The following is an 11,144-nucleotide window of genomic DNA, read 5'->3' on the forward strand; positions in this document are numbered from 1 at the left end:
TTTATGAAAAAACACCTCCTTTCCTCCTCATTTCCTTCCCTGGAGGACACATGTGTAATACATGAGATGAACACAAGATGTCACTGTATCACTGCACTGTACACAGGCCCCGCCCCCACATGTCCTTATAATGAGAAGGGGGCGGGGCCTGTGGCTGAAAGTTGACTTTAAATTTGACCCGTGTTGTTGTTGTCAGTCTGTCCTGGAGACAGCCACAGGCCCCGCCCCCACATGTCCTTATAATGAGAAGGGGGCGGGGCCTGTGGCTGAAAGTTGACTTTAAATTTGACCCGTGTTGTTGTTGTCAGTCTGTCCTGGAGACAGCCACACCGTGTTGTTGTTGTCAGTCTGTCCTGGAGACAGCCACAGCTGCTGGACCTGAGAGGACCGCCGGACAGAGAGTCAGACACAGAGACAGAAACAGACAGACAGACAAACAGACAGACAGACAGACAGAGAGACGCAGACAGACACAGAGACACAGAGACACAGACAGACAGACAGACAGACAGACAGACACAGACAGACACAGACAGACAGACAGACACAGAGACAGACAGACAGACAGACAGACAGAGACACAGACAGAGAGACAGAACATGAGGACCATCTGAGACGTTGGGTTGTCTGTCTCACCTGGAGGACAGACGCTGTCACTGACCCGTGGGACGCCATGTCTCCGCTGCAGCTGTCCGTCTACTGGCGTCTCTCGCTCATCTTCTTCTTCACCTCCTTCCTCTTCTTTCTCGACATTTTCACGGCCGCCATCGCCGCGGCCTCCTGTCGCCATGGCAATGGCACCGGCGGCCCGGGTGCCTGGAACGGAACGTTGGCACCGAATGCCATGGGCAGCCAATCAGGGCCCGGGGAAAGGTCAGAGGGCGAAGCTGATTGGAGGATGGAGAGCTGGAGCGGAGATGTGAGTGATGATGACCTCGTGTTCCTGTAGTATTTATACTCTGTAGAAGTACTGTAGTATTTATACTCTGTAGTATTCATACTCTGTAGATGTACTGTAGTATTTATACTCTGTAGATGTACTGTAGTATTTATACTCTGTAGATGTACTGTAGTATTTATACTCTGTAGTATCTATACTCTGTAGATGTACTGTAGTATCTATACTCTGTAGATGTACTGTAGTATTTATACTCTGTAGTATCTATACTCTGTAGATGTACTGTAACATTTATACTCTGTAGATGTACTGTAGTATTTATACTCTGTAGATATACTGTAGTATTTATACTCTGTAGATGTACTGTAGTATTTATACTCTGTAGATGTACTGTAATATTTATACTCTGTAGATGTACTGTAGTATTTATACTCTGTAGATATACTGTAATATTTATACTCTGTAGATGTACTGCAGTATTTATACTCTGTAGTATCTATACTCTGTAGATGTACTGTAATATTTATACTCTGTAGATGTACTGTAGTATCTATACTCTGTAGATGTACTGTAGTATTTATACTCTGTGGTATTTATACTCTGTAGATGTACTGTAATATTTATACTCTGTGGTATTTATACTCTGTAGATGTACTGTAGTATTTATACTCTGTAGTATCTATACTCTGTAGATGTACTGTAGTATTTATACTCTGTAGATGTACTGCAGTATTTATACTCAAGTATTAGTATTTATACTCTATAGATGTACTGCAGTATTTATACTCTAGTATTAGTATTTATACTCTGTAGATGTACTGCAGTATTTATACTCAAGTATTAGTATTTATACTCTGTAGATGTACTGCAGTATTTATACTCTAGTATTAGTATTTATACTCTGTAGATGTACTGCAGTATTTATTTTTAGTATTTTTAGTATATATATTTATTTATATATTTATTTTCTCTAGTACTTATGAACCTTTACGTCATACTACAGTGTTTACATTTCCTGTTTCAGATGCAGCTTCCTGTTCATGACTGTTTGATGCTTTGTTCATTTAATATCTCTGTAACAGCTGCACTCATTAATCAATAAGTTTATTGACAAGATAACAATTCTGATAATCAAATCATTGCTTATCTAACTTTATTAGCAATTAGTCAAACATAGGCTGGTTAAGACATAAATTAACTTGTTCCCAAAATATAACTTCTTCCTACAAGATAACTTAGTCCCACAGTTTATGTTCCCAAAAAGAGATTAACTTGTTCCCAAAATATAAGTTATTCCTACAAGATAAGTTAGTCCTACTGCTTATGTTCCCAAAAGAGAATTAACTTGTTCCCAAAATATAACTTCTTCCTACAAGATAACTTAGTCCCACAGTTTATGTTCCCAAAAGAGAATTAACTTGTTCCCAAAATATAACTTCTTCCTACAAGATAACTTAGTCCCACAGTTTATGTTCCCAAAAAATAATTAACTTGTTCCCAAAATATAACTTCTTCCTACAAGATAACTTAGTCCTACAGTTTATGTTCCCAAAAAGAGAATTGACTTGTTCCCAAGCAGATTGAAAACAAAAAATAATGAGCAAATTAAAATTTAACTAAAAATAATTATGCATTAAAAATAAATAATCTTTATGCATTAATGTGTGTGTGTGTGTGTGTGTGTGTGTGTGTGTGTGTGTGCGCGCGCGTCAGTCAGTGTGTGGTTGGACAGACTGGTTGTCGTACAGTCAGACTCTCTTCATGCTCGGCCTGCTGCTGGGATCTCTGGTGGGAGGAGCCATATCTGACCGGTACAACACACACACACACACACACACACACACACACACACACACACACTCCTTTGATGTGCTCCTATACTGTGACCTTGTGTGTTTGTGCAGGTATGGGAAGCGCCCGGTGCTGCTGGTGTGTGTGTGCTTACACGCCATGTGCGGCCTGGCGCCGGCCATCCTTTCTCAGCCCTTTCTCTTCCTCGCCGTCCGCTGCCTGACGGGCGTCTGCTGCTGCTGCATCAACATCTGCTCCTTCAGTCTGGGTAACGCAGCCTCCTCCTGTCCCCCTTTACCTAACCGGCCCGCTCAGTCCGGGTCACCGCTCTTCGGATGAGTTTTATCAGAGCGCTGTGGGACGCACTCTGAAACATGAAACGTGTCCCACATGAGGTCACGCTGACCGTGCTGAGCACTAATGAGGCAGGATGGGCTCCAGCAGCGTCCTGACCTCTGACCTCTGCTGAGGAGACTTGTGGACAGACTGAGGGCAGCAGGTTCACCACAGAAGAAGAAAAACCTGCTCCAGATTATAAACATATTCAGAAACAGGTTTTTATTTTGTCCAGTAAAACGTTTTCTCGTCAATGTTTCACGCGTCTGTTCGTCCTGACGACTTTAAACATTTACCTGAAGGGGAAACATTGGCACGGCGCCGCAGGAAAGGTCAGAGGTCACCTGTGTTTATATGTGAATAAATGTTCCAAAATTCATTCATATATAATCAGGTGGCTGATCTTCAACTTCAGTTTGTAAAAGGAAACCATCATCATCATCATCATCATCATCATCATCATCACATTTCATTCATCATGTCTCATTATTTCTTGATGTGTATATTTATATAACCTGCATGTCCTTGGACTGAGGGAGAAAACTTGAGCACCCGCAGAAAACCCATGCTGATGTAATTCATATGTACGTATGTGCACGTCAAGAAATAAATTAGACATCATGAAAGTCGTACATATCCCTCGTATTGTAAAACGATGCGATCATGTGACGAACACAATGATCAGCGATCCGTGAGGCGGCAGGTTGGACCAGTGGACGGGTCACAAAAACACAAGTCTTTCGCCTGGAGACGCGTGTTCGGAACCGCATGAACTTTCAATTTAAAAAACGTCCTCACCGTGTTTTTGTTCGTAAACCTAACCTCCGTAACTTCAGTACGTAAATTATGTTAATAAAGTAACTACACGTAAAAGATATAACGTCATTCATGTGGCGGCAGTTTGTAGATTATCATATGAACCATTCTACGAGAACACGCTGTGTGAATTACACGGAAAAGAAAAACATGAGAGATTTTTTTTTTTTTTCTGGATTGTTTTTTTTTTTTTGTATTTTTTTTTTTTATAGCTCCGGGCTGACGATAGTCGGAACCAGAGATGATATATTTTTGGCCATCCATCCCATTCTCTTGAATGTGATATCATCGGAAGGCCTTGAGTTAATGTCTTTGAATTTGGCACAAATGTCCACTTGGACACAACGGTGAACTAATTAGATTTTGGTGGTTGTAGCTCAAAAGTCAAGATCACTGTGACCTTGCAGCTGTCTTATTCTTCTGAATGCGATATCCTAAGAAGGCCTTGAAGGAGTTTATTCAAATTTGGCACAAATTCAGAGTCACTGATAAACTTCTGGTGGTCAAGGGTAACTGTGACCTTGCATTAATTTAATATCGCGATATCTCCAGAACACCTCGAGGGAATGTATTTAACTTTGGAAAGAAAAAAACGCCCCCCCTCTGCATGGTGTGGGTTCTAACGACTCCCTTCTCTGGGAAGCAGGACAGAGGTCCTCGCAGGTCCCCTCTGGTCCTGGTCCCTTCAGACAGTCTGAGTAAACTGGCCTGTGTCTGTGTTGCAGCGGTGGAGTGGACCCCGCCCGCCGCCCGGCTCTGGCCGCCGGCCTTTCTACCATTCTGCTTCAGTCTGGGGACGATGGGCGGAGCTCCGCTGGCCTGGCTCAGCACCACCTGGACACAGCTGCACCTGTCGCTGGCTCTGCCTCAGCTCCTCTGTCTGCCGCTCTACCTGTACGTACACACACCTGTACACACACACACACACACACACACACACACACACACACACACACACACACACACACACACACACACAAACTCCTGTCCTCAGGGTTTTTGTTGCTCCGCCTCTTCAGGTCGATCCCAGAGTCTCCTCGCTGGCTGTTGTTAAGGAGGAGGACGGATGTCTTGGACCATTACCGTAGCAACAGCCCTGAAGACAAACAGCGTCTGGACTTGGTGAACACACACACACACACAGTTTCAGATCAAGGTAAACTCAACAGGAATCTGTTGGTTAGCCAACGGTGTGTGTGTGTGTGTGTGTGTGTGTGTGTGTGTGTGTGTGTGTGTAGCTGTTGGACTCGACGTGGTCCGACCTGCAGAAAGCCACAGAGGCTCAGAAGGAGCAGCCACCTGGAGGCCACGCCCCCAGTGACATCATCCACCTGAGACACCCGACCGTCCTGCTGCGGCTGTTTATCATGAGCTACCTCAGGTAACGTGTTTACAGAATCCTCTGAGAGTTTGAACACGTAAATTATATAAAAAAAATATGAAACTAGTATGAAAACTACGATAAACTGTCCGAGCCACTGTTTGGGAAAGAAAACAAGAATAATAATGAAATATTTTGATGATAAACTTGAAGAATATTTCAATAATAGTTTGAGGAAAAATTTAAAATATTTTGCAAATCAAGTTGTAATATTGTGAGACTAAATTTGTGATATTTTTGAAATGATAAAGTCCTTAAATTTTGAAATGAAGTCGTAAAATTGTGAGAATAACTGTGAGATATTATAGGAATAAAGTCACAGAAATTTGTAATATTTTAAGAATAAAATCCTTATATTCTAAATATGACATTGCATATTGTGAGATTATATTTGGAATTGTTTTATAAATAAAGTTGTAAAGTTTGGAGAATAAAGTCGTAATAACTGGAGAGTAACGACAAAATATTTTGAGAATTTAGTTGTTATATTTGTGAATATTTTACAGATAAAGTATTAAAATTTCATTTCAAGTCATATTTTAAGAATGAAGTCGTTATATCATGAGATTAAGTTGTAATATTTTGAAAACAAATTTGGGATATTTTATGAATGAAGTCGTAATATTTTAAAAAATAAAGGTGCATATTGTGAGATAATATTTAGGATTGTTTTAGAAATAAAGTTGTAATAATGCGAGAATAAATTTGTAAAAAATTGAGAATAAAGTAAATTATATTTTGAGAAAATATTTTGGATTATTTTAGAAATAAAGTTGTAAAATTTCATTTCAAATTATTATATTTTTATAATGAAGTTGTAATATTTTGAGAATAAAGTCGTAATATTTTAAAAAATAAAGTCGCAATATTGCGTGAATATATTTAGGATTTCTTTATGAATAAAGTTGAAATATTTGGAGAATAAAGTCAAAATATTGTGTGAATAAATTTGTAATATTCAAGAATGAAGTTGTAATAGTATGATGATAACGTTGAAATATTTTGCAAACCAAGTCGTAATATTTTGAGAATAAAGTCATAAAATTTGGAGAATACACTCATTAAAGTGTGAGAGTAAATGTTGATATTTTAAGAATAAACTTGTGATATGTTGGGACTTCAATAACACTGTCAAAATAAGGTTGTACTATTTTGAGAATTAACCCTGTACAAATACAATTATAACTGTCCGACAAGAAGTCTGTAAAATTTCAAGAATAAAATCAAAATATATATATTTTTTCAATTCAGAAAAAAAAAATCGTGTGTAATGGTTCCTGAAGCTTTCAGTGACATGGTGCAGCTCAAACAGGCCAGACGAGGCGACAGAGGATGAAGGTACCTTGACTCCAGGTGAGAGTCAGGAACAGATCAGGTTCAGATTCAGACAGCTGGAACAGAAAGATAGAAGAATCGACACCAGTGAAGTAATGTGTTGCTAGGACCAGATTCAAGCTGAGACATAAAACCTGTGTTTCTGCAGTGCGGCGTCGGCGCTGACGTACTTTGGCATCTGCATGAACATCGGCTCATTTGGCGTGGGCGTCTACTCCGCCCAGTTCTTCTCCGGCCTATCAGAAGCTCCCTGCCTGCTCGTCCCATTGGTCCGCCTGGGACGCCGGCAGATCAGCATGCTTGCCCTGTTCCTGAGTGGAGTGGCCTGCTTCCTGTCGTTACTGCTGTCCAGATACAATGGTGAGCGGAGGAGCGTAGAACACCTGCAGCGTTGTTCTGTAGTCGTACTCTCCACATGCTGTATTTTCACCTTAACTGATTCTGGAGTCTAAAAGTTGAATGATATGAGCGGTGCAGCTGGTTGTAGAGGTGTACAGTGGGGTATCGTCTGCATAGAGTCTGATGATTTATTGGCATGTTTACCATATTAGCATTATCTTATCAGCTCCGCACTGACCCAATCCTAACTGACATATGATTGATCGGTGATCAGACATCAGGTGATGTTTACTGTGCGTGCAGGTGAGCCAGTGCTGGTGATGAGTCTGGCTCTGCTGGGGAAACTCTGCATCCTGGCTGCCACCTTCATCTCCATCCTGTACAGCATCGAGCTCTTCCCCACCGTGGTCAGGTACAAACTGTCATCACATCATTGCTTTATCCTGTCAGACATTTGTGTGAATGAGGAAACTGCTTTAAGGCCTTCTTGAGATATCGTGCTCACAAAGATGTGATGAAAGCAAGGTCACAGTGACGTTGACCTTTGACCTGTTGGACAAAGAATGTCATCACATTATTATTTTACCCTGTTAGACATTTGTGGAAAATTCTGTTGTAATAAGCGTATGAAATCTTGAGTTAAGGTATAAAACATGTTTTGTGAGGTCACTGTAACCTTTGATCACCAAAGTCCAATCAGTTTATTGCTGTGGCCAAGTGGATGCTTGCAAATTTAAGGGAACTCCGTTAAGGCCTTCTTCAGATGTTCAAGAGAATGTCACAGTGACCTTGACCTTTGAGCACCAAAATCTAATCAGTTCATCGTTGAGTGCAAGTGAATGTTGGTGCCAAATTTGAGGACATTTCTTCAAGGCCTTCTTGAGATATCATGTTATGAGAATGTGATGAAGCCAAGATCACAGTGGAGTTGACCTTTGACCTTGGGGATATAAAATTTCATCACTTCTTTAATTTGTGTGAAGTTTTCTCATGGTTAGCGTAAGAATTCTTGAGTTATGGCTAAAAACATGCTTGGTGAGGTCACTGTGACCTTTGACCACCAAAGTCCAATCAGCCCATCGCTGTGTTCAAGTGGACGCTTGTGCCAAAATTGAGAAAACTTCTTTAAGGCCTTCTTGAGATATCAAATTCAAGAGAATGAGATGGATGCAACATCACAGTGACCTTGACCTTTGACCACCAAAGTCTAATCAGTTCATCGTTGAGACCACTAAATTCAGCTTATTCTTGAGTCCCAAGTGGACATTTGTGCAAAAGGCCTTCTTGAGATATAGCATTCATGAGAAGGCAATGGATAAAGTCACAGTCACTGGATTATACTTGGACAGATGATAGTGCATGGATTACACTTTGGTGGTTAGGGTTTCAGTAACATGACCTGAATGGTTGAATTGTGGAGCGCCCAACCAAGCGAGCAATGTTTAACATTGGTATGTAGGGAAGTCAACGGTTGACCATTAATCAGTACACTGTCAGAAATATTTTCTACCCATTACACATGGCGATCTATAGGTTCATTTTGCCTTCTCTTCAGTTTCCTGCACTTGGCACCACCCGGGTTTGGTGGGAGCTTCCGTTAGCTAGTGATGCTGCCAGTGACACCATCCCGACCCAACAGTGTTGCTGTGGAAACATGGCACCCACCCTCCGTTGTCTCCCCCCTGAGGTCACCCCGATGAGTAAGAAGCTCAATTTTGAGCCAGAAACCCCCTTTAAGTGTTAGCTCTGTTAGCACTGTGGCTAGTGGTGCTAACATAGTTAACAATGCTAAAGAGGGTTTGCGGCACAAAATGAAGCCACTCACTTACTTACTTGAAACTGACATCCCCTGGTGGTGCGTCCATATTCACGAAAGTTAAAACATTTAAATTTTGATGTTTTTATCATCTGAATTTGGCGCTAAAATTTTCTCCAAGTCCCCGAACAAAAGAGTACCAGAAGAGTAACCAAAGGAACCCTCAAAATGGCCAAAAAACACAAGACGTTTAAATAAATCCATGTTTATCTAGAAATGAGCCGTTGTGACATCCGACTGATTCTGACAGAACACGACATGTGTATGTATGTAAGGTTGATCGTGTCATCCTAATACAGACAGCGGTGTGTGTCCCTGGTCAACCTGTGTTTCCGGCTCGGCTGCCTGGTCAACTCCCTTGTCCCCTCCAACCCAAATGGGGCAATCTCATTGGCCGCCATGGTGGTGTACAGCAGTGGACCGATCATAGGCTGCGGTCTGTGCCTGCTGCTGCCGGAGACCAGCGGTGTTCCGCTGCCTGATTCAGTGGAGGACTGTGACAGGCAGCCTTGGTCCCGCCCACCCAGCGTGAGCGCCCTTTGGAGAACATGGTGAGGAAAAACACATGCTGGCTGTGAACCTTGGCTGGTCCATGGCCACACTGAGCCAGCCAGAGTCTTGGCTAGGCCCAATGTCCAAAAACAAGTACTTCTGAGTTAGCAGTATTTTATCTTGTTATTGTTGCTAACATTGGTCAACTTTGTTGCCATAACAACAAACATTAATAATCTTAAATAAAGTTTGAAAGGTAACATCTGATCAGGTTTTGGACCTTGTCCACTTTAGTGTAGGATCAGCTGTACACTGACCTGGCAGAGATGGCGGCTATGTTGTCTTTCCATGGATCAGTGTGTTGTTCCGTCAGTCACATTTCTTCTCCTGATGGTTTAGAACCAGGAAGTCACGTAGTCAAACTAAACATCAACTCTGAAGTCTCATAACCAACTCCATCACACACACATTAACAGCGTCACAGTCAATCATTGTGTTAACTCATGGTGTGTGTGTGTGTGTGTGTGTGTGTGTGTTTTCAGGAATCCGGTGAGCAGCCGAAACAGGAAAACAGAGACCGTCCCCGCAGAGAAAGACGACACACACACAGGACTGACATGAACACACACACTGTTGAGTGATGATGATGATGTTATGTGACGAGCAGTTGGAGGGCGGCCAACACTCGAGAGGACGTCTGTGTCTCATTCTTTATGTTTTTATCACCATGAAAATAAAATCAGATCAAGTTTTCTCCCTTGTCGTCATTGTTCTACAAGTTATCTTAGCATATAGACTTGGAACAGAGGCTAACAGCTAGTTTATCTTAGCATATAGACTTGGAACAGAGGCTAACAGCTAGTTTATCTTAGCATAAAGACTTGGAACAGAGGCTAACAGCTAGTTTATCTTAGCATAAAGACTTGGAACAGAGGCTAACAGCTAACTTATCTTTGCATACAGCCTTGAAACAGAGGCTAACAGCTAGCTTATGTTAGCATAAAGACTTGAAACAGAGGCTAACAGCTAGTTTATGTTCGCATAAAGACTCAAAACAGAGGCTAACAGCTAACTTATCTTTGCATACAGCCTTGAAACAGAGGCTAACAGCTAGCTTATGTTAGCATAAAGACTTGAAACAGAGGTAAACAGCTACTTTATCCTAGCATGAAGACTTGAAAAAAATGCTAACACCAAGCTTATCTTAGCTTTAAGACTTGAAACAGAGGCTAACAGCTAGCTTATCTTAGCTAAGAATTGAAACAGAGGCTAACAGCTAGTTTATGTTCGCATAAAGACTTCAAACAGAGGCTAACAGCTAGCTTATCTTAGCTATAAGACTTGAAACAGAGGCTAACAGCTAGCTTATCTTAGCTAAGAATTGAAACAGAGGCTAACAGCTAGCTTATGTTAGCATAAAGATCTGAAACAGAGGCTAACAGCTAGCTTATCTTAGCTATAAGACTTGAAATACTATAAGACTCATTGGTATCATCAGCAGAGTTCTCATCAGTAACATCAGCAGAGTTCTCATCGGTAACATCAGCAGAGTTCTCATCGGTAGCATCAGCAGAGTTCTCATCGGTATCATCATGCATTTGTAAAAGTCTCTAAGTATTTTCTATGTAAACAATATTTAATAAATACGTCTTTTTAAAAGCTTTTTATGTATTTATTTATATAAACAATATTTAATAATTAAATAAATAAATGTAAAAAGATGTTTTTTTGAAATTATGTTGTTCTTTTTTATGAAAACAGTATCAAATTAATAAATTAAATAAATAAATGTGTAAAGACTCCTTTTTAAAAGTCTGTTATATGTTTTAGTGTCAATTACATTTAATGAATAGATAAAAGATGCATTTTTAAAAGTCTTATTTGTATTTTTATAAAAACAATATTAAAAGAATAAATAAAAAAACGTATAAATTTAAGAA

The 11,144-nt window shown here is 40.7% G+C and overlaps 1 protein-coding gene across 2 annotated transcripts; it reads left to right on the forward strand.

The window, feature by feature from the left end:
• Positions 1-347: 347 nt before the first annotated feature.
• On the forward strand, positions 348-9,957 carry LOC126403036 (solute carrier family 22 member 13). 2 transcript variants are annotated; one of them, XM_050065433.1, is made up of 10 exons: positions 348-919; positions 2,612-2,709; positions 2,803-2,957; positions 4,567-4,735; positions 4,861-4,963; positions 5,080-5,222; positions 6,706-6,917; positions 7,200-7,308; positions 9,012-9,263; positions 9,747-9,957. In XM_050065433.1, the coding sequence occupies exons 1-10, from the start codon at positions 674-676 to the stop codon at positions 9,823-9,825; spliced, it is 1,566 nt and encodes a 521-aa protein (XP_049921390.1). In that variant the 5' UTR covers positions 348-673; the 3' UTR covers positions 9,826-9,957. The 2 variants fall into 2 exon arrangements, with proteins under 2 accessions (XP_049921390.1, XP_049921391.1); XM_050065434.1 differs by having other exon boundaries at positions 780-919; positions 2,616-2,709.
• The last annotated feature ends 1,187 nt before the right edge of the window (positions 9,958-11,144 follow it).

Source organism: Epinephelus moara, chromosome 16, assembly GCF_006386435.1.
Source record: "Epinephelus moara isolate mb chromosome 16, YSFRI_EMoa_1.0, whole genome shotgun sequence".
NCBI classification, from domain to species: domain Eukaryota; kingdom Metazoa; phylum Chordata; class Actinopteri; order Perciformes; family Serranidae; genus Epinephelus; species Epinephelus moara.